Source organism: Falco cherrug (genome assembly GCF_023634085.1).
Source record: "Falco cherrug isolate bFalChe1 chromosome W unlocalized genomic scaffold, bFalChe1.pri SUPER_W_unloc_1, whole genome shotgun sequence".
Classification (NCBI taxonomy): Eukaryota; Metazoa; Chordata; class Aves; order Falconiformes; family Falconidae; genus Falco; species Falco cherrug.
The window spans coordinates 10,461,716-10,485,541 of NW_026599288.1; the positions used below are offsets into that span (position 1 = coordinate 10,461,716).

The 23,826-nt window shown below is 44.2% G+C and overlaps 1 protein-coding gene across 1 annotated transcript in view; it reads left to right on the plus strand.

The window, feature by feature from the left end:
* The window catches only part of LOC129734915 (transitional endoplasmic reticulum ATPase), a 34,340-nt gene extending 10,719 nt beyond the window's left edge, over positions 1-23,621 (plus strand). The window contains exons 2-17 of the mRNA XM_055700326.1: positions 634-745; positions 1,738-1,910; positions 4,085-4,227; positions 5,322-5,452; positions 7,110-7,241; positions 10,426-10,528; positions 14,699-14,832; positions 15,099-15,234; positions 16,220-16,332; positions 16,906-17,070; positions 17,181-17,303; positions 18,352-18,564; positions 20,546-20,854; positions 22,351-22,506; positions 22,871-23,025; positions 23,444-23,621. Coding sequence (XP_055556301.1) covers positions 634-745; positions 1,738-1,910; positions 4,085-4,227; positions 5,322-5,452; positions 7,110-7,241; positions 10,426-10,528; positions 14,699-14,832; positions 15,099-15,234; positions 16,220-16,332; positions 16,906-17,070; positions 17,181-17,303; positions 18,352-18,564; positions 20,546-20,854; positions 22,351-22,506; positions 22,871-23,025; positions 23,444-23,549 — 2,404 coding nt within the window. The 3' untranslated portion in view covers positions 23,550-23,621. The remainder of the gene's footprint in view (positions 1-633; positions 746-1,737; positions 1,911-4,084; positions 4,228-5,321; positions 5,453-7,109; positions 7,242-10,425; positions 10,529-14,698; positions 14,833-15,098; positions 15,235-16,219; positions 16,333-16,905; positions 17,071-17,180; positions 17,304-18,351; positions 18,565-20,545; positions 20,855-22,350; positions 22,507-22,870; positions 23,026-23,443) is intronic.
* Positions 23,622-23,826: the final 205 nt, after the last annotated feature.

Below are 23,826 nucleotides of genomic sequence, written 5' to 3' on the forward strand. Positions count from 1 at the left end.
AAAGGCTAACCCAGGGGTCCTCGAACTACAGCCCGCGGGCCAGATACGGACCCCCCCAGGGTCCTCAATCCGGCCCCCGGTATTTACAGAACCCCCCCACCGGGGGTTGGGGGGGGGAACCAAGCAGCCGCAGATGACTACCTGCCCCTTCATCAGCGCTGGCCCCCTGGTTAAAAAGTTTGAGGACCCCTGGAACTCTTACAATTCTTCCTGTCAGGGGAGCTGCAGCATTGTCCTTTAATTCCCCTATTTATCTGGGATTTGATGCCAAATAGACTTGAACTTTTGTTTTGGTGGCAGTGGTTACATGTGATTTCAGATGAGTCTGACTAATTCTTTTAGGCAAAACATCTTGCAATTAGCAACATCTCACTGGTCACTTTTTCATATATAGTTCCATAGCTATTTCCATTTGAGGCTAGTAAAGTAATTATATATAGTGACAGAACACATTCTGCATTGAACTCCTGAAACTGGTGCCTCAGAATAATATTCTCCTTTGTCTTAAACAAGTATAGTGTTTAAAAGACAAGACAACAATGAAACTCATAGAAAATGGAGAACAAAACAGAGGTGGCTGGAAAGGTGATAGCAATATCACTTGGACTCATTGACTTATGTTTTTTTTGCCAGTTCCAAAGTAGATGACTTATCAACTGCTATTCTGAAGCAGAAGAACAGGCCCAATCGGTTAATTGTTGATGAAGCCATCAATGAAGACAACAGTGTTGTGTCACTCTCCCAGGTGCGTAATCTATAAAAGCAAAGCATTTAATCTGGTAATACACAAGCGGTTGCTATTAACTTGAAATGTAGCTTTGCAACACGAACCTAAGTATTTTTATCAGAAGCTGCAGCAGTTACAAGTGAGGGAGTGTTGTGGCTTAATCCCAGCCAGCAACTAAGCACCACACAGCCACTTGCTCATTCCCCTCCCCCCAGCGGGATGGGGGAGAGAATCGGAAGGGTAAAAGTGAGAAAATTCATGGGTTGATATAAAGACTGTTTAATAGGGAAAGCAAAAGCTGTGCACATAAGCAAAGCAAAACAAGGAATTCATTCACCGTTTCTCATTGGCAAGCAGGTGTTCAGCCATCTCCAGGAGAGCAGGGCTCCATCAAACATAATGGTTACTTGGGAAGACAAATGCCATCACTCTGAATGCCCTCCCCCCCCCCTTCCTTCTTCTTCCCCCTTCTTCCCCCAGTTTATATACTCAGCATGATGTTCTATGGTATGGCGTATCCCTTTGGCTGGTTCAGGTCAGCTGTCCTGGCTGTGTCCCCTCCCAATTTCCAGTGCCCCTCCAGCCTTCTTGCTGGCAAGGCCCAAGAAACTGAAAAGTCCTTGACAAAGTATAAACATTACCCAGCAACAACTAAAAACATCAGTGTCCTATCAACATTGTTCTCACACCAAAGCCAAACCACAGCACTGCACCAGCTACTAAGAAGAAAATTAACTCCATCCCAGCTGAAACCAAGATGGGGGAGGTAGGTTGTCTTGTTTTCTAACGCTCTTCCATGATAAAATATATTTTGATTCTCAACTTTTATGATTCAGTTGAGCTTGTGTCCTTAGTCTGGCTTCAGGGTTAGCTCTTGACTGGGTGTTGTGGGAACTTCTGTCTTTGCAGATCTAGTATATTGCTTCCAAGATGTAATTCTTCAAATTCAATAACTCTCCTTCAATTTTTGTTTTGTCGAAAGCTTGTCCTAATGCTGTTATTGTTTACAGGCAAAAATGGATGAATTGCAACTGTTCAGAGGAGACACTGTTCTGCTAAAAGGAAAGAAAAGGAGAGAAGCAGTCTGCATTGTTCTGTCAGACGATACCTGCTCAGATGAGAAGATTCGCATGAATAGAGTTGTTCGCAACAACCTGAGAGTGCGCCTGGGTGATGTGATCAGGTGAGGACTACTTTGCTAACTGTTGTATATCCCTGGGTTGCCTAAATTTGTGTGCTGGCTCTGAATTGATTCAGTCTGTAGCAGAGGCAGGGGGTCTTCAGGAAGTATTCTTATATCTTCCAGAGGAGATCACAAATATTTTCAAGTGTGTGTCATATTAGGGATCTCTGTTTACTTTTGTATGTGTTTCTGGCTGTATGCATATTTGGATTAATACTAAAAAAATTATGCTAAAGATTACTGAAATCGCTTCAGGACTTTCACTAGCCCAGATCCTGTCATTAAGTAGTTCAATTATCCCGCTGTTGTCACAGTCATCTTCCCAAATTCACATTGTCAGACGAATTCACAAGTTTTTCTTGTCTAAATTTTTAATGTCTACAAAGTAAACTGTGGAAAGCAGTAAGCAACATTGTAATTGATCTCATAGTATGGTTAGCTCAAGCACTGAGCTGCCCTATGACAAACAGAAGTTAAAACTTGCTAGAAATGAGTGACAAATGTGAAGCAGTTAAATAGCAAGATTAAAAATCCTTGAAAGTTGTTACATTCCAATTTTTGTTACAAAATAGTTAAAAATTAGGAATGCTTTAACAGTGTTGCAAGAGTTTTGTGCAATGCTTGTAGAAGGTAGTGGGGAAAGTATTGAAGTATACATCTTCACTTACAGGAGGCAGGTTCCATTCTGTGATGGGAGTGGGGAGAAAAAACACGTGAGCATTTCTTAAACATAAAAATGCTGATTTGCAGGCTTAAATATATGAGGGCTGACAGCTCTTCTTCCTGAGCATCTTCCTAATCTGCAATATCATGCATGTTCTGTGAAAATTGGAGCCTGATTTCTGACACTAGACTTCCAGGGGTGATATCTGGAATAATCTTTAAATGCAAAATGTTTCATGTGAACTTTGTAGAGAGGAACAAGTCTGTTCACATCTTTCTACCACTAGAAAATGCAAGTTTTAAATACAACTGTAGTTGGAACAGAACAGTGCTTTGAGCCGGTCTATGGATGTAAAATAAAGGTGAATCCTTACGTTAACTTGATGTGAGGTTACTGTTGGAGTAATTTTTAGTTTGACAGTTCAGATACAGTCCCAGCAGAGATGGGGAGAGCACAGCTGTAGTGGTTCTCAGCCTTTCAGATGTTACCAATTGCCTTACCTTTGTTGCAAGGGTCAGAGACTTTTCACACTTCTTGCCCTCAAAATTTTTCTTGCTGATCTTTAAGTACTTATTGTGTTACTTTCTGTGGCCTGGTTTCTGCCGAAATCCAGATTCATGAGCTAATCGCTTCCTGCTTGTAGTCTGTCAACTGTTTTCCTTCTGGTGTGGTCTGTCTTTTCCTTTACCCTTCTGCTATATCCTCTCTGTAAAGCCTGTGGTAAAAGAATCTATTAAGACTCTTGAACAAAGTAGTGTATTAAGTTGCATGCTCAGCTGCAGTTCCATATAGGCTTTTCTTAGCTGGCAAAGCCAGTTTGAGTTTTCTGCCTCTCTGCTACAGCTTGATGCTCTGAGGTGTCACTACAATAGGCTGTTGGCCTACACTGTAAAATAATAGCCAAAATGTTTATTTAAAAAGGGGAAAGGGGCCTTCAGACATTAACCTAAATGTCAGTCTCCGCAAAGGGGGATTGACAGACACATGGTTACCCTTGGTTGGTACTGTGAGAGCCTTTGCTCAGAATCAGGGTTATCAGCAACAGGAGCTCTATTCTATGTAGTAAGTTATGAGAGAGAGAGGGGAAGGAACAGTGCTCCCCCTAGCTCCCTTTCCCTTACAGTTGGTTCAGCAGTAGCTCCTTGTTGAAACAAAAGTTAGCTCATGACTCTTGCAGGTCTTTAGGCTATATTAGTAACTTTTGAGTGTACCTTGGGCATGGCAAGGGGGGGCTACAGAAGAGCAGGGGGTAAGAAGAAAGTATGAAACTCCCCAGCAGTTTTGGATTGGGCTGAGAGGAGTGAAGGAAAGCATGCGTTGTGAAAACTAGTTCTATGATGGGCATTATTTTTGCCTTGTCAGCATTCTTATGCTGGTGGGAAGTCTCGCCAGGGCTTTGGAGGGTCCTTTCTGGCATTTGTACTGGCCTGGGAAGGGACATCACTGCCTTTTCCAGACTTGGGTGTAAGTCTGGGATGATATGACTAACTGGAGTTTTCTTCTGTTGCAGCATTCAGCCTTGCCCAGATGTGAAATATGGCAAACGTATTCATGTGTTGCCAATTGATGACACAGTAGAAGGGATCACAGGGAATCTGTTTGAGGTCTATCTCAAGCCGTACTTCCTGGAAGCATACAGACCCATCAGGAAAGGTAATAGCACCTGTTATTGAAGTCCTGATGGCAGACAGTGTGAGCTACTCCTGAGACTGAATAAAGAGAAGTTCTAGAAACTTGCACAGATCTCCATGAAGCATTAGACCAGGGGTCCTCAAACTACAGCCCGCGGGCCAGATACGGCCCCCGGCATTTACAGAATCCCCCCGCCGGGGGTTGGGGGGGGAAACCAAGCAGCCGCAGATGACTGCCTGCCCCTTCATCAGCGCTGGTGCTGGTTAAAAAGTTTGAGGACCCCTGCATTAGACTGACATCTGTAGAGTAAGATTTTGCTGGCGATGATTTAATTTCCTAATCTTCAGAAGAAAAGGTGATATCTGTTGCTGGCTGGCAGACCAGCTTGATAATTGTCCTGGGTTTTTTGTTTGGTTGGTTTTTTGTTTTTTTTTTTTTTTTTTTTCTCCCCTCTACATGGGATGAGAGAGCATCAGAAAAGGCTCTCGGGTAAAACTCAGTTTAATGAGATTCCCCCCCCCCCAAGTTGCTACCACTTGATGGGATTGGGGAGTTGCCTGCATATTAATGAATTGGTTGGATATACTAACTGGCACCCTGACTATTTCAAAGTAATTTAATTAATAACTGGGAGAGTGCATAAAAAACAAATATACTTTTAGAGTTGTGCTAGTAGCACTTCTGCTGGAACAAATAGGTCCTAATGTAGTATAAACACAAGTTGAAGTTATTCTGCTTCTGGAGACAACTAGTTATAATAACTTTAAAATGAATTGTTCTTAAGTTGGGGCTTCTTGCCTGTTTTAGAAATGTTGAATTGAAACTGAATGGAGAAGAAATGTGATTCCTTGCCTTTGTGTTTTCTATTTAGGTAGAGTATTCTTTTCTGTTGTTTGTTGCGTAATTTGAGTACTTAAACTGCTACAGATCTAAATGGTGCTCGGGTAGTCGCAATACATACAGCTCTTGAGTTTGAAATACAGAGCAGTGTTAAAAATGCCAGCAGTGTATGCCTATGTAACCCACTTTCTTGTCATCTGGGGCTGCTGGTGTAAAAAGGCTGATATTTTGCAGACACCTGTTGCAGCAGACTACTGTAATATGGGGTTTTACAGGTGACATCTTCCTGGTGCGTGGAGGGATGCGTGCAGTGGAGTTCAAAGTGGTGGAGACAGATCCAAGTCCTTACTGCATAGTGGCTCCAGACACAGTGATCCATTGTGAAGGAGAGCCCATCAAACGAGAGGTGAGCAGAATCCTGCCATGTGGTTCTACTGAATCCCCTCTGTCTGAAATCTGTTTCGGTGACAATCCTTGAGAGCAGCAGTGTTTGCAGTTCCTGTTTTTGGCATTTTGTGTATTGGATGTAATGATTAAAATCTCTAATTTCAGGAGATGAGCTGCTGCTGAAGGTAGAGAAATAGGCTTCCAGTATCCTCCTTCAGATGCTGAGATAGCACCAATGCTTAGGTTTGCTGATGAGATGCCATACTTTGGCAGCATCTGGGTTTGCATCTGCTCCCAGATATCTCATGCTGGGCTTAGATGCATCTTTCAATTCCAAAGTTCCCTTGATCCATAGCAGGGAGGGCTTACAATGTTGCTAAATTTCATGCCATGTGAAAATAAAGCAATTGGTGTCTAGCCTTGAGTGTCCCAAGCTTGAGGCAGCCCGAGTGGATTGTCTGTCAGGTCTTGGCCACCTTACTGTTACAGAGTAGGAAATCTCAAGAGAAATGAGCTAAGGTGGTTGTATACTTCACAAAATAAGTGCCTTTTTACTACCTGCAAATCAGGGTGAGTGCTGGTTTGTAGTTAGCTGCCTTCTGAAAAATTCACCTCCTATTTGACATTTGTGAGACTATGTCTGGGCACTGGATGAGTCCAGTTTGGGCTCTTTGGTACACAGCAGAGACAGGTAGGAGCAAGTTCAGCCAAGGCCACCAAAATGATGAAGAACTGGAGGTCGGAATGAATGAGGAGCAGCTGGGAGAGTGGGTTGATGCAGCATGGAGAAGGGAAGGCAAAGAGGCAGGCTTACTGGCAACTGCCTGATGGGAAGGGGTGGATAACCAGGCTCTAAGAGCTGTGTCCAGGGATAGGACTAGAGACAATGGCACAAGCTGGATCAAGGGAAATTCCCAGTAGATAATTAGGAAAAAGGTTTCCCCAAACCCTGGAGCAAGGCCTGGAGATGGCAGGAATCTCCAGAACTGAAGACCTTCACTACTTGATTGGGCCAGACCCTGAGCAATCTGCTTGAAGTAGTAGCTCCTGTTTGTGGGGCTTGGACTGAGCCCCTCTGAGATTCCAGGCTGTGTTATTTTATTATTTTAGTGTGGCCTAATGTTACAGATAACTAAGGCCAGTAGATTTGGACAGCCAAATGAATGGATGCTGTAGAACTATACTGAAAGAGTTGGTTACAGTTGGTCTTATCTGCATATCTGGATCTTAACATTCTCTGTTAGAGTCAATCCCAAGAGAAAACGCTATGTCAGAGAACTGTATGGTAAAGGTATGTCATCCTTAAAAATATCACTTAAGGAATAAGTATATTTTATACTGGGCTTCGTTGTCTGTTATCTTTGTTAGCCACATCAGAGGGTCACACAACTTGTTTTGCACTAGAGTCTGTAGGGGTCCTGGCAGCAGAGACTGTCACTCAGGAGAGTGGGCTTCAGTGAGGTCTAGGTACATGCAGGCATTTCCCTTTGCATGTCTGGGAAGAGACAACTAAGAAACAATTGTAGAAGACAACAGGAAGACTTGAAAGTGAGAATCTCAAGACAGCAAAGAAATGGCAATGAGCAAAAACCTGGATTCCTGGGTTCTGTAGACTCGGGGAGATTGTTGAACTATTGTTTTCACTCAAATGTTTTAATGTATTTCCTTCTATATAGGATGAAGAAGAGTCACTGAATGAAGTGGGCTATGATGACATTGGTGGCTGCCGGAAGCAGCTGGCTCAAATCAAAGAGATGGTGGAACTTCCCCTCCGACACCCCGCGCTCTTCAAGGCCATAGGGGTGAAGGTAAGTCCCCATGTGTACCAGGTGGATGAGTGGGCTTGCCCTTGTGGATGACTTTTAATGTTGGAGGCTTATGAGGTATTGGGAGGGGAATAAGTAATTTGGTTTGTGGTTTTTGTTTTGAATTTTTTTTTAAAGTTGGTGTTAGGAAAGTATTTCCTTATGTGTTTCGGACACAGATTAAAGTACTGGTAACTTGCAAAGCAGAGGAATGCTTTGAATCAGTACTGTCAGTTACTGGCAAGGTTTTTGTTTGTGTGTCATGCAAAGTAGTAAGTGTGTTGATAATGCTGGGATGGCAGCTGTTGCATGATTTGAAGAATCAGTCAGCAATATGCAGGCGAGCGGAGGTTATCTTTATTCGGCAGCGCTGGGTGCATGGGGGATTGCTCCACCAAAGTCATGCACACCGAGGGGAAATAGTTGTGATAGATTATTTGACACTTTTAGGTGTTTGAAGTAATTTGGAAGCTTTTTAGAGAGAAATCCCTTACCTTAAGTGAATGCTATGAGTTCAGTGCAAATACTGTATTATTGTGTCAGATATACATGTGGATGATTGATGGTTCCTTTTGGTCTTGCAAACTGACTTTATGCAGTTGTGATTTTATATAGCTGTCAACTGTTCTACAAGACAAAAATGGAAGGCCAAAGTATGACTGGATGTAAAACTGAAACCTATACTTTTTTCCTAGTCACATATTCTTTTAAACAGCAAGGAATTAGAGATGGGTAGAAATCCTTTTTTTTTTTTTTTTTTATTTACATTGTGTCAATCCTGTTGCCAGCTAAACAGGGATTTGGATAGAGTCTGTTGACAGTGTGGTCCATGCCAGTCTCCTACATATGTCAGTGAAATAGTGTATACAGTGTCTTCTGTATTTTCTAAATCACTCCATGTAAGTTAAGGCTTGGGTCTAGGTAACGTATTCCAAAAAGATTTTGGTTCTGAACAGAATACAAGTCAGGAGGACTGTTTCAAGGCAACTATGTGATTGTCTGCAGCTGTTATGGTGCAGCACTTACATAGACTGAAACAAGTCAGCCTAATATAGCTTTAGAAATCTTGGAAATGTTTATGCCTTTTTAAGGATGTATGTGCTATCAAGAATGTTTATAGGACTCTACCATACAGATAACAGAACTTACTTTTCTGATGATTAATAAATAAAGTTCTGTAGTTGTAGTCTCATGAACTGTAGAAGTAGGCATGAGGTAGTGCTTCTCCAGATACTCCTAATGTAAAAGATTGGCTTGTTAAGATAGAACTGGAATAGTCTTTGGACTTAAAATAAACACTCCTTTTGGGAAAGTGATGTATACAGTATTTTAAATGTGGAATATACCAAGAATAATAGCATGGTTCATTCTGCATAATGAAATTTCATGGTATGTAAATACCCATTTTATCAATCTAAATGAAGGACAGCATTCTTTTTTCTCTACGCTATTCAAATTTCTCTCAGACAGATCTAGTTTATACCTGTCTACACTTCCATATTAGTGTCATATATCATGCATTTTGTTTCCGTTTTGAACAGTTTATTTCATTTCCAGCCCCTATATTTTATTTTAAAAGATATTTTCTGAATTCTTGCTTATAAAATTTGTGGAGAAAAATCCTTCTCAGCTTAAGCCCTTCCTTTCAGTGTCTGCTGAATCCACCAAGATTTTACCTTGCATCACTTTTCTTTGTTGTATTGTATCTGCAGTCCACTACAGAGATGTTGCACCAATCTAGCTAAAAACATTCCTCCTCTGAATGACTTCACTAATACAATTTTTATATAGGCATTTCTATAATGTGTACACTGTGCAGTGTAACATCAGGTTTAAGGAAACTGAACACCTAAGCTAGGTCTGAATGAGCTGGTATCTGTATATGACACTCTCCATAATACACAGAGATATCAGTTCAATTCACCTGCATTTGTTTGGGCTGCCACTTCCAATTAGGGCAGTTGAATTTGTCTTAGATGAAATGTACCAGCCTGTATCACAACCATGTGGCAGTGTGCTCGACCCCCCCACACCCTCCATCCTGCCGTTTTGGGTATAACAATCATGAAATGATAGAGTTTTCGATCCTTGGAGAAGTAAGGAGGGGGGATCAGCAGAACCTCTATTTTGGTCTTCTGGAGGGCAGACTGGCCTGTTTAAGAGCCTGGTCGACAGAGTCCCTTGGGAGGCAGTCCTGAAGGGCCAAGGGCTCCAGGAAGGCTGAACGTTCTTCAGAAAGGTAGTCTTAAAGGCAAAGAAACAGTCAGTCCCCATGTGCTGAAAGACAAGCCGGTGGGGAAGAAGACCAGCCTGGCTGAACAGAGAGCTTTGGCGGGAACTCAGGGGAAAAAAAAGAAAATTTACCACCTTTGGCAGAAGGGGCAGGTAACTCTGGAGGACTCCAAGGATGCCATTATTAGGTTATACAGGGAGAAAATTAGAAAAGCAAAAGTCCAGCTAGAATTTAAGCTGGCCACTGCTGTAAAAGATAACAAAACCTGTTTTTACAAATACATTAGAAGCAAAAGGAGGGTCAAGGATAATCTGCATCCTTTACTGGATGCAGTGGGGAACATTGCCACAAAGGATGAGGAAAAGGCTGAGGGACTTAATGCTTCCTTTGCCTCAGTCTTTAATAGCAAGACCAGTTACCCTCTGGGTACTCAGCCCCCCAAGCTGGAAGACAGTCATGCACACCGAGGGGATTTTTCAGTCCCCTCTTTATACAAGCAACTCATACCTATTCATTAGTTTTCCAAGAAATTGTTTACATATTCATTACAACTCTGAGAATTGATTTAAATATCTCGTGCCTGCGCAATGTCCTTGAGGAGTTGTCTCTACGCAGACTCTATTCCTCAGCGGCCATGTTTAAAGTCTCCATCTTCGCCACGTTGCATGTACAACAGGAATCTAAGACCAAATGTCCCTTTTTAAAGATAACCAACCCAAGGACTTAGCAGTCTGTGCATCCGTCATGTGGCAATAAGGGTCCTTGGACATTTCCCGACTTCTAACTAAACATAGGTGCGTCATCCTTTACATAAGTGGTACAGCATTCACTATTCAGCATGAGTTTGCATCACAATTTCAGACCAGTTTTATCAAATGCTTACAACTTCAGTGTGAAGTTACTTAAGCATTCAGATACTAGCTCACCACTTAAATCCCTTGCATTTGTCCTCAGCCTCCACGTGGGATTCTGCTGTATGGTCCTCCTGGCACTGGTAAAACACTGATTGCCCGAGCAGTGGCCAATGAAACAGGGGCTTTCTTCTTCCTGATCAATGGTAAGTTTTGTGGCTGCTTTGGCCCCAGATCTGCTGTGTGTTCATTGTCCATCTCATGATAATGAATGGTATTAATAGGGCTTATAGAGCCATGTTGTCTCCCTGACATCCTTCCTTACCTCTTTGAAGTGTGCCTCTGGGGACACTTAGAGGCCATTTGTGTGGAAACGTCTGTAATGGCACTTCCCTTAAGCTTGGCTGTTTTGTAGCAGGCTGATTGGAAAGCTTTGTGATGCAGGGACTTGGAGTCTGTCTGGCTGAGTGTTCATTTGTTGGTGAGGGCAGAGCTGGAAGTGAGGTGGTGAGATTATTTTATGTATATGGGTGCAGGACACTTGTTTTTGTTGCTGCCAGTATGTTCCATTCAGAAAATAAGCTGGTCTGCTGTGGATTCCTTTTTTTTTCCCCTCAAGTAAAGCACAAGACCTATTCTGTTTCACATAACATTAATTGGGAAGAACTGTTCTGAAAGCTATAATGAGTACCTTGTCACTTGTAGCTAAGTCCCACAACCTCCTATTGATTACTCTTTACCTGTAGCAGCTGAGATAGATACTGGTTTATGTCCAGTAAGGAGCAGATTCTGAATTTTCCTCACTGTTTTTCTGTCCCATTTTACAGTCGGTGCTGGAATAACTGAACATTTGTACTTAAGGAGTGCTGCTTTTCTGATTTGAATTACTTAGACCCATGAAGGTGAAAGCAAAGGAGTGCATAGCAGTGAGCAGCTGTAGGGAAGTGATTTGCGTTGTATCTCAAGACATCAGATGTAAAAGGACTGTTTAACCACGTCACCCTTGTCATATACTTCCTAAGTGTATGGAAGATGTCACTGTATGCTAATGAGCCAGATATTTCTTTAGACACTTGTACTTTTATTGCATAATAAAAATAACATTGTCAGAATTGGCGATGCATTCTGTCTGCGAGTCCCAAACATGGAGTTACAGGCAGTGTTGTAGATAGACCTGGTATTAATTGGTGAGTTACTTGTAATGAAACACTTAGTACCTGCCTGCACCAGTGGCTCTGCAGCTGATGCACTTCAGTCAGCTAGCAGCTTTGCACTCCTGAGGCTCAGGTTTCTTTTTCTTGGATCTCTTAGAAGCACATTTTTCATTACCACTCCCATCAGCATGATGGAAAAAATCTGTAAAAACAGAATAAATCTGTGAACTGCATTAGCGTTCAGCAATTGTAGGAGATCTCAGGGGAATGCTGTCCTTCCGTCTGGGATTGATGTGCTTAAAGAGGTTTTTTTTCTTTCTTTCTTTCCTCACTTATTTATTCTTTGAGAGGAAATGGGTTTGGGGTTTTTGGGGTGGTTTTGGTGTTGTTTTTTTGGTGGTGGGTTGTTTTGTGTGTTTGTTTTTTTTTAAACTCATTTATAGGATCTTACAGAGGTAATACCTGTGTAATGCAAGCTGTTCAGTGAGCCAAGTAGGGGAGATGCCATGCTGGATCTCCTGGTTACAAACAGGGAAGGACTGGTGGGTAATGTGGTGGTCAGAGGATATCTTGGGCATAGTGATTGTGAGATGACAGAGTTTTCAATTCTAAGAGAAGGAGAGGGGGTCAGCAGAACTGTTACCTTGGACTTCTGGAGGGCAGAATTTGGCCTGTTTAAGAGCCTGGTTGACAGAATCCCTTAGGAGACAGTCCTGAAGGGCCAAGGGGTCCATGAAGGCTGGACCTTCTTCAAGAAGGTACTCAAATGCACAGGAGCAGTCTGTCCCCATGTGCCAAAAGACGAGCTGGTGGGGGAGAAGACTGGCTTGGCTGAACAGAGAGGGTTTGCTGAAACTCAGGGGAAAAAAGGAGAGTTTACCACCTTTGGAAGAAGGGGCAGGCAACACTGGAGGACTCTAAGGATGTTGCGAGTTTATGCAGGGTGAAGATTAGAGAGGTGAAAGCCCAGCTAGAACTCGGGCTGGCCATTACCATAAAAGATAGCAAAAAATGTGTTTACTAATACATTAGAAACAAAAGGAGGGCCAAGGATCCTTTATTGGATGCAGTGGGGAACATTGCCACAAAGGATGAGGAAAAGGCTGAGGGACTTAATGCTTCCTTTGCCTCAGTCTTTAATAGCAAGACCAGTTGCCCTCTGGGTACTCAGCCCCCCGAGCTGGAAGACAGGGAGGAGGAGGAGCAGAATGAAGTCTCCACAGTCCAGGAGGAAACAGTTACTGACCTGCTGCTCCACTTCGACATGCACAAGTCTATGGGGCTGGATGGGATCCACCTGAGGGTACTGAGGGAGCTGGCAGAGGAGCTCACCAAGCCGTTCTCCATCATTTATCGACAGTTCTGGCTAACTGGGGAGGTACCAGCAGACTGGAGGTTAGCCAATGTGACGCCCATCTACAAGAAGGGCAGGAAGGAGGATCCGGGGAACTACAGGCCCATCAGCCTGACCTCAGTGCTGGGGAAGGTTATGGAGCAGATCATCCTGAGTGCCATCACGTGGCACGTGCAGGACAACTAGGGGAACAGGCCCAGACAGCATGGGTTTATGAAAGGCAGGTCCTGCTTGACAAACCTGATCTCCTTCCACCACAAGATGACCTGCCTAGTGGATGAGGGAAAGGCTGTGGATGTTGTCTACCTGGACCTTAGTAAAGCCTTTGATGCTGTCTTCCATAGCATTCTGCTGGAGAAACTGGCTGCTCATGGCTTGGACAGCTGTACTCTACGCTGGGTTAAAAGCTGGCTGGCTGGCCGAGCCCAAAGAGTGGTAGTAAATGGAGTTACATCCAGCTGGCGTCTGGTCACAAGTGGTGTTCCCCAGGGCTCAGTATTGGGCCAGTTCTGTTTAACATCTTTATCACCGATCTGGACAAGGGGATTGAGTGCACCCTCAGGAAGTTTGCAGACGATACCAAGTTGGGGGGAGAGTGTTGATCTGCTTGAGTGTAGGAAGGCTCTGCAGAGGGATCTGGACTCGCTGGATCAATGCACCAAGGCCAATTGTATGAGGTTTAACAAGGAGAAGTGCTGGGTCCTGCACTGGGGTCACAACAACCCCACGCAATGCTACAGGCTTGGGGAAGGGTGGCTGGAAAGCTGCCTTGTGGAAAAGGACCTGGGGGTGCTGATTGACACCTGGCTGAACATGAGCCAGCAGTGTGCCCAGGTGGACAAGGAGGCCAGTACACACCAGCATGCTATCAGAAACAGTGTGGCCATCAGGACAAGGGAAGTGATTGTCCGCCTGTTCTGGGCACTGGTGAGGCCCCACCTTGAATACTGTGTTCAGTTTTGGGCCCCTCACTTCAAGAGGGATGTAGAGGTGCTGGAGCGTGCCCAGAGAAGGGCAACGAAGCTGGTGAAGGGTCTAGAGAACAAGTCTCATGAGGAGCAGCTGAGGGAACTGGGGTTGTTTAGCCTGGAGAGGAGGAGGCTCAGGGGGGACCTTAATTGTTCTCTACAGCTACCTGAAAGGAGGTTGTAGGCAGGTGGGGGTCAGTCTCTTCTCCCAGATAACAAGTGGCAGGACAAGAGGTAACGGCCTCAAGTTATGCCAGGGGAGGTTTAGATTGGGTATTAGGAAAAATGTCTTCACTGAAAGGGTGGTCAAGCATTGGAACAGGCTGCCCGGGGAGGTGGTGGAATCCCCGTCCCTGGAGGTGTTTAAAAAACACTTAGGTGTGGTACTTAGGGACATGGTTTAGTGGTGGTCTTGGCAGCCCTGGGTTAACGGTTGGACTTGATCTCTAAAGGTCTTTTCCAACCTAAATGATTCTATGAAAGACAGCTTTGATATCTTACAGCTTTTTCTTTTCCTACCCTGATAATTCATCACCATATAATTTGATTGCTTCTCTTGCAAGCTAGTACTGATATTAACTGTGTGGTGGTACATTACAGAGTAACTTACCATGTGTGAAATAGGGTAAGGAAAGAGGTAGCTAAAGGTAGCTCATTGACTAGCGCTGCATTCTGTTACAGTAAACTGGAAATAAAAAAAAAAGAAAAAACCAGAATAATGATAGAAAGTCATTCTGCATGCTGTTCTTGCCTGAAAATTTAGTGAACTTGGTTGACACTATTTGCTTTGGTTTGAAATATAGATACTCCCATGTGAATGTTGTACTAAAGAAATTCAGCTGCATGCCTTGGGGCTAGCTACCTCTCTTCTGAGTGCTGCAGTGCTGTTACTTTTTTCAGGTCCTGAGATCATGAGCAAGCTGGCTGGCGAGTCTGAGAGCAACCTGAGGAAAGCCTTTGAAGAAGCAGAGAAGAATGCTCCTGCTATCATCTTCATTGATGAACTGGATGCCATTGCTCCCAAGAGAGAGAAGGTAAAGAAAGCCTGTAGAAGGTAAAGAGTACATCTGTTTTGGTAGCAGCTGGTGTGAATCTCTGCATTTGACTACAGGGTAAAGCAGTGGTTAACTTAACACTTGAATGTAATTGGATGTCAGATATGGATATTGGAAGAATCTGATATCGTTAATGATGTTTCTTAACAGCTTGTCTGTTGTATCTGTCTGCTTTGGTGCAGCACTAGCTCCTCTGCTGTATATTAGACCTTTTGGTCTAATCATTACTTTCTCTCTCTCCATAGACACATGGAGAGGTGGAACGTCGCATAGTATCTCAGTTGTTGACTCTTATGGACGGACTGAAACAGAGAGCACATGTGATAGTTATGGCAGCTACCAACAGACCTAACAGCATTGACCCAGCACTCAGGCGATTTGGTAACCATAATTGCCATCTTTTTTGTGTGTGTGTATCAGATACTTTGTTATGGAAAGACTGAGCAGAAATTTAATATTAACACCTGTGTGTTACAAAAGTATTGATTTGTCTCCAGCTACTTGTTTGAAATTAATTTTTAGGCTTCCAACCTTTGGTATTGTTTTCTGTGCTTTATTAGGTTAGAATTTGTAGAAATAATGAAATACTTGAGGGTAGCACGCTTTTTCAGTTCATCAATTAGGTGTGGCTATTTCAGAACTAAACACTTAAGGGGTTGTTCATACTTCAGTTTGCAGAAGGCTCTGAATTGTCCAATTTCTTTTATTGATGAGAAGCCTGGTAGTTTTTGAGACTTAGGTTTTTGAAACTTTGCAGTGTGAATGAATGTCTGTTGTATGACCAGTTGGTAAAGTTAAGTTTGCAGCCTCTTAAATGTGGAGTGAGGCATATGAATGCGCAGCTATGGCTAGAGGAAAATGATAAGTATATGTACCTTTGTTAATATTGCAGAAATACATAGGTTTCCTGCCCCCCTCCCCCAGATATTGGGGCACTTCATGTTTTTCACCACTTGGGTACTGCTATGAAAGTTCTGAAAAATTAAATCTCTCAGTATTTGTAGACTCCTGTGCTGAGGACACAAAGATAGGAATAAATAAAAACATCTCATGATGTGTTGGTTAGGGGAAGGATGTTTTCCTATAAATGAGGATCAGAAAAAACAGAAAACCTCTGTGTTTAGTCTTGAACTCTAGTTAATATAGTAGTCTCACTTGCCCTAAATGGCTAAAGCTTTTCTTCCTCCTCTGATCTGACTCTGCTACTGCGCTGGTAGATGCTGCAGAGAAACCCAAAGCTCTGGCATTTTCTGAAATCATATGTGTTTGTGGCTCGTCATCATATTCCTCTGTCAGAGGAAGGCAGCGACTGCAGCTCCTTTAGTTTGCAGAATCAGCAGCTCAATATATGTTTTGTACTTCCCAGGTCGTTTTGACAGAGAGGTAGATATTGGTATCCCAGATGCCACCGGACGCCTGGAGATCCTGCAGATCCACACAAAAAATATGAAACTGGCGGATGATGTGGATCTGGAACAGGTGAGTAGCATGCTATTAGGAAAGCTTGTCTCTGCTTGTTTAGGACAGTGTGAAACTGGGTGAATGTGTGATCTCTGAGCTTCCTTCTAACCAGTTTACCAGTGACCAAAAATCCTCACTTGCTAGTGAAGCATGGTATAGCTAAGTAAAGCAAATGTGTATCATCAGTCCAGTCTGAAATTGCCTTGTCACTGTCGTCCTGGGTTTGCTTGCTGTGGCATTCTCTCTAAAAATAAAACAAGCCTGAAACAGTACTCACAGAGCTGGGTGAACATTGTGGTGATACTGGATGGTTACTGTAATCTCTGTCCTGAATGAAGAACTGTAGTCCTTGGGGTTATCTTTCTGTACATAATCTGAATTCCAGTTGCAGCTTTGATCTCAAGTAGGAGGTGGAACAGCAGTGTCTTTGCCTATTAAATATATGATAGCACTTGTCTTGAATTTGCAGCAGAGCAGTGATGTTCCTGTCCTCCAGAGTCTTGTTGTACCTCTGAGTGACCAGAGCATGCATTGCCCTTGCAGAGTGCTTGCTTGTATCACTGTGAGTCATACTCAGTACTCTGCTTTCAGGTGGCAAATGAGACCCATGGCCATGTTGGTGCTGACTTGGCTGCTCTTTGCTCAGAAGCTGCTCTTCAGGCTATCAGAAAGAAGATGGATCTCATAGACCTAGAAGATGAAACCATCGATGCTGAAGTGATGAACTCACTGGCTGTGACCATGGATGACTTCAGGGTAATGCAGGAGTGCCCCTCTTTCTTCTGGGTGCAATGTCTAATTGCTTATCTGAAGCATGAAAGCATAACATGTTCGGATTTGCATAATGCTGTTTCTTCTAACAATAGTGGGCTCTGAGCCAGAGCAACCCGTCTGCTCTTCGGGAGACTGTAGTGGAGGTGCCACAAGTTACCTGGGAAGATATTGGTGGTCTAGAAGATGTAAAGAGAGAACTCCAGGAACTTGTACAGGTAAGAGTTTCCAATGGATTTTTGCCTAGTCAGCTTGAAAAATAATTGTAATAAAATCCAGAACCTCTTCACATGCCTGTTTAGGCTGTGAACAGTGTAAATGCAGAGTTTTTGTGGTATTTTATTGTAATGGACTGAAAATACCATGCTGTTCCATCTTGGTAAACTTAGGGAGAGGAAGGTTCTGGGAAGCAGCATCAGGCTTTCCTTAGCTGAGTCTACAGTGACATCTTAGGTGGGTGTTGGGCTACATGTGGAAACAGCAGCAGTTCTGCTTCTCTTAAGTGGAGACCAGCAGTGTGGACCACTTCTGAGAATCCTGTTACGTGGAAAGCCTCTGAAGGGCTTTTCATCAGTGTTAGTACAGGGACAGGTGAGAAGTAGTTGTGAAGCCTTCAATGAAGGGAGAGGCTGGAACAAAGTCATGAATGGTCTGTGGAAACTTCTGGTGCCTGCCTGCATTGGGGTGGTTTGGGTTTGATATGTCCTTGTTTTCAGTTGGCACTGTAGAAACACCCCGTCTGTTTTAATGCCAAAAAAATTAAGATTGAAAAGTAGATTCATTCACAATCACTGACCTTGTTGTGGAGGATAAATACATCAGACATCTTGCCTGTCTCTGGAGGGTGGGGCAAACAGGTTAGATAATGAGCAGTTCCCTTTTGCTTCTGCAGGGCAGAGTGAAGCTGGGGTTAAGTGTGCTGGAAAACTATCTGAACTGGTACTTAGTTCATAAGTGGAAATAGTCTGTTTAAGGCATCTTTACAACTTAGCTGTGGTGCTTTTCAAACCAGTGCCCATTTAAAAACTCCAGTGGCACTGAGCAGGCAGAACCTTGTGTTTAACCCACCAGAAATAGAGGTAGTGTTTCTGGTAGGAGCAGAAACAAAACTGATCTAGTGAAAGATGTCCCTGCCTATAGCAGGGAGGTTGGCCTAGATGATATTTGAAGGTCCCTTCCAACCCAAACCATTCTGTGATTCTAAGGTACAGACCTGTTCTGGCTCATCACGAGAAATTTTTGTTTGTTTGCTTTATTCTTCTTCAGTATCCTGTGGAGCACCCAGACAAGTTCCTAAAATTTGGCATGACCCCATCAAAAGGGGTTCTGTTCTATGGGCCACCTGGTTGTGGTAAGACACTGCTTGCCAAAGCCATTGCCAACGAATGCCAGGCAAACTTCATTTCCATCAAGGGGCCAGAATTGCTCACCATGTGGTTTGGTGAGTCTGAAGCCAATGTGCGTGAGATCTTTGATAAGGTAAGCGTATCTTCTATTCCTCATGCTATGTTTGTGCTGAGATAGCCCTAAAACATTCTCTACTGCACCTGTCTTACTGGCCTGGTTCTTGTTTGTTTTGTGTTTTCCGCACTTGCACTGAATGCAGAGGCTGCTTTCCTGATATTGAGGAATTAATTCTCTTTGGCAGCATAGCTATTTAAATGGCTTTCTGTTATAGCATGATAAATGCCCCAGTGTCTTAGTGAGGCTAGTATTAGCATGGCATAGATATTCTTTGCATCCCTGAAAGCTAATGAGGTGTCAAAGTAAGTTGTCACCTACAGATTTTCAAAACATGCTATGGGTGGTTCTTTTTCTGCAGTTGGACTAGATGATCATTGTAGGTCCTTTCCAACTGAAATACTCTATTCTATTTTTGTCCTGTGATACATATGGCTTAGAAAGAAACTCACTCCTCCTGCCCAGTTGCCCCATAGATAGTGTGACCTCTTGTCCCAGGAGGTATCTGCATGGATCATCTTAGGAATCATCACCCCTGTGGTCAGGGAAGGTGCTGAAAGGGCAAAGTTGGAAGGAGAGAGAGAGAGAAAAATTTAGGTTGAGAGGGAACCTCAGACCATCTGGTCTGACCATTTGTCCAGAGCAGGGAGATAACTTGGAAATTCAATCAGGTTGCTCAGGGCCTCATGTTTTGAACATATGCTAAGGATGGAGAATCCCTGACCTCTCTGGGCCTTGTGCTAGTGCTTGAGCACTCTCATTGTGAAGAAAATTTATTCTTTTTCTAACTGGAATTTTCTTTGCAGCCATTTGTGCTTGTGGTCTCTTATCCTTTCGCTCTGCATCTTGAAGAAGGATCTGGCTCCCTTTTCCTTATAATTACCCTTTAGGTAGCTGAACCATTTGATGTATCTCGCCTACTGATAATTGAGTGCCTAAACCAATTGACATCCCCAGATCTTGCAGGGAGAATTCTGGTCCAGGAAAATTGACTCCAGCTTTCCCTCTAGGCATTGGAGTTACCACCCTTCTGCTTGGTTCACAATGCTCCTAGCTTTGGGGAAATATAGCTTGTTGTTCAGGAGAATTTAATTGAGGGTTTGCGTGGCAAGAGTCTGTTCTGGAGCAGCTCCTCCAAGGTTTTTGTTGTGGCAGCAGTGCTCTGGCACTCCTCTAAGCTGCTTTAATTGTAGGGTAGGCTTAGTGTGAAATCGGTGTGCTTCTCACGATATCAAAAATTGGAGTTTCTGAGCCCCCTTGCTTTCTAACACTCCTTGCTGAGGCAGGAGGCTAGGTGAGGCTGGGCCAGGATTCCAAGATAAAACTCAATAATGACAGAGTCGTTAAGCAGGTATTTCTTTATTTGCGGTGCCGGGTGCATAGGGGATCGCTCCTCCTAGTATGTACCCCCAGCTCCAGTTCTCACTATTTTTATGCTACAATCTAATATGCATATATATATATATGCATTAACATTTCCTGGAAAACTAATACATATTCAAACTGTTTCCCCGAAATGTTTTACATATTTTTCCACCTCCTCATGCACACGTACTGCCACCTTGAGGGTCTTCTCAGAGGGCCTTCTGATGAAGGCTCAAAGTCTTTGTCCACATAAACTTTCAACCTGGGGTCTCTTGTACATGCGCAGTTCATTTCTACTGATTTTAAAACTTCTTATCCTAGTGTTCTGGAACACACCATCCTGTTCTCTAGCTAAAGAAAACTTTTATCTTCCTTTGCAGTGCTTGTTTACCATTGTCCAAGGTTATTTATGACATACCCTTATGGTTTTACATCCCCTAGTCTAAACTTCCAGACCACAATTATGTAGCAACTAGGTATTACCCTACCTTTTACATATGTTAGCACATTGTACAAAGGTTAGTGAACCCCTGTCAGCTCACAAAGTTGACCAGTCTTTTATTCTTTTAACCCTTACATATCGCTCACCTGGTGGTATTAACATGGAGTAATTGTTCCCATTTACTTTTTGCAGGCCCGCCAAGCAGCCCCTTGTGTGCTCTTTTTTGATGAGCTAGACTCCATTGCAAAGGCTCGAGGTGGGAATATCGGAGATGGTGGTGGTGCTGCAGATCGTGTCATCAACCAGATCCTGACAGAGATGGATGGCATGTCCACCAAGAAAAACGTCTTCATCATTGGTGCCACCAACAGGCCAGACATCATTGACCCAGCCATCTTGCGCCCTGGCCGCCTGGATCAACTCATCTACATCCCCCTGCCTGATGAGAAGTCCCGGGTTGCTATTCTTAAGGCCAACCTGAGGAAATCACCAGTTGCCAAGGTAGGATCCGCACCCTGACTGTGTCTGACTTGGGTTTGCTGTGTGCTGCACATGTTCCTCGCAAGCTGGTAATAGAGCAGAGGGCTGGTAACTGCTCCACACAGTACAGAGCTGGGAAGCCTTCAGTTCCTGAAGGATGGAAATGAAGAGGTAGGGGGAGGCTTGAGCTCTGAGACTAGGTATCAAGAAAGCTAGGTGTTGGTGTGTAAGCACAGCAGGTCTTTATCGCATAGTAGAGTTCTGCCCACAGTGTGGGAATAGGAAGGCATGTTATGGCAAGGTGGAAAAAATTCTTGTACTCTGAAAGAAAAGTAAATGTAGAAAACAGGGGTGGGAAATGGAAATTGAAGAGGAACTATTGCAGTTAATTGTTGCTGAACTCTCATAGGCAAGAGCGATGTCCCTTGCCTGAGGAGCAGGCAATAATGCAACTGATAGCTAATCAGAGAAAAGCAGATGTGAAGTGAGAGCTCAAGCTATTTTATGCCAAGCTTACCTTTTTAGGTGCTGTTGGGAAGGAAAGCTTCAAAGGAGGTTGCAGTACTACTCCCTCAGTTGAGGGGGAGGAGGAGGTTGGTTGTCTTGGTCTGCCTGTGCCCCATCTCCATTTCCAGTCTGACTGTTTCATTTGACTCCTCATGTTGAGACCTGAACAAATCATATCCTAAATCCACAAGTCAACCTTCCTCTTCTTGAGGGTGAACAGTGCAGAGGTACTCTCCCCATCTACTCTGCTCTTGTGAGACCCCACCTGGAGTACTGTGTTCAGCTCTGGGGCCCCCAAAGTAAGAAGGATATGGACCTGTTGGAGCAAGTCCAGAGGAGGGCCGTGAAGATGATCAGAGGGCTGGAGCACCTCCCACATGAGGACAGGCTGAGAGAGCTGGGGTTATTTAGCCTGGAGAAGAGAAGGTTCCAAGGAGGACTTGAAGTACTGGAAGGCCACTATAAGGGGGCCTACAGGAAAGATGGGGAGAGACTCCTTACAAGGGCATGTAGTGATAGGACCAAGGGGTAATGGCTTTAAACTGAAAGAGGGTAGATTTAGATGAGATATTAGGAAGAAATTCTTTACTGTGAGGGTGGTGAGACACTGGCACAGGTTGCCCAGAGAAGTTGTGGATGCCCCCTCCCTGGACTTGAACACACAAGGCCAGGTTGGATGTGGCTTTGAGCAATCTGGTCTAATGGAAGATGTTGCTGCCCATGGCAGGGGGGTTGGAACTAGATGAGCTTTAAGGTCCCTTCCAACCCAAACTATTCTGTGATTAACAGCTGCTTCGCAGGGTCTTGCTGGTTGTGTGGGGAGTGTGGCCTGCCTTTATATGTGGTTAACTTTTCCCAAAAACGAGAACCTTAAAGGCTCATCTCTTCAAAAATTGGCCCAAGTTTTAAGGCAGTACCTTGATACCATGGGATCTAAAGACACCTCTTTGTCACCTGAGGGTGTAAAGGACAGGCCTCTCTTGGTTGGTTGGTTTGTTTGTTTTCACTAGGATGTCGACCTGGATTTCCTAGCTAAGATGACCAATGGCTTTTCGGGGGCTGACCTGACAGAAATTTGCCAGCGTGCCTGCAAACTGGCCATCCGTGAGTCTATTGAGAGTGAGATCAGGCGAGAACGAGAGAGGCAGACCAATCCTTCCGCCATGGTGAGTAGGGCACTCCTGAGCTTTCCCCACTCGTGAGACAGGCAGCCCACCTCATCCCGTGGGTGAGGCAGGATGCATTCCTCTCCATAATCCTTGGATGGGGATGATTGGGCTCTCATCACAGAGTATGGAGCTTGGAGCTCTTTGTTCTCATTTTGTGGGAGAACAAGGCCCTCCTGGGGTGCCTTATTGTCAGCATTGCTCAGAAGGCCCCTGCTGCAGCTGTGACTAAGTCTACCAGTGTCCCTCTCCAGCCCCTACTTGGGCAGGTATTGGAGCATACTGGCTGGAGGGAGGCTGTGGGTGGTTGTTGGGCCGTGGAGCTTGTGCATGCAGCTCACCTGGGCCCTCTGTCCTGCTACAGGAAGTGGAGGAGGATGACCCAGTTCCTGAGATACGCAGGGATCACTTTGAGGAGGCCATGCGCTTTGCTCGACGCTCTGTCAGTGACAATGATATCAGGAAATACGAGATGTTTGCGCAGACTCTACAGCAGAGCCGTGGCTTTGGCAGTTTCAGGTAACTGTGGGGGAGTGGGACAAGGGTGGTGTGGCTCAGCCAGCCCCAGAACAGAGCACTGAGGCAGCTTTCTGCTGGATTCTGGATAAAAAAAATTCCCTCATCCACATTTTTCCATTCTCCCCAGTGTGTACGGTAGCCAGCTGAGTATGTGGCAGGCGTAGGCTGTGCTGCAGCTCAGTTGTAGCTGCTCTGTTTAGTGCTCCTGAAGTCCCATCAACCTTCTTTTCCTTTAACATGAGCAACATCTATCAGCCATATAAGCCTTATGTGTGACCTGCCGTAAGGCTTCATCCCCTTTCTCCTCCCTGTCGTACTTGGCACCAGGGTATTGGTATGGAGGGAGGAGATCATGCTGAGCTATGAGGAGTATTTTGAACAGTGTCTCTTCTCTCCCCTTCTGCACCACTGCATGCAGGTTCCCATCAGGTAACCAGGGTGGTGCTGGTCCGAGCCAAGGCACAGGAGGTGGCAGCGGGGGCAACGTGTACAGTGAAGACAATGACGATGATCTCTACGGTTAACTCACTATCCTCTGTGGACCAAAGTCCACATCAGACCGTGTTGTACAGGAAAAAAATCCAGTGTTCAGTGGACTCTGCTTCTTCATTCCTCAATCAGAACAGTGTAGCTGTACGTCAGACTTTTTCTGTGGGGAATCACTTGGGAGGCAGACAGTGAATTAACGAGGAGGGGAACTGACTTAATTTCTGAGAAATCTCTGTTCTAGTTTGTGGCAGAATCAGCAGCTTTAGCAAAGAGTACAATGTTAGCCTGTATTAAAAAAAATATCCCACAGTA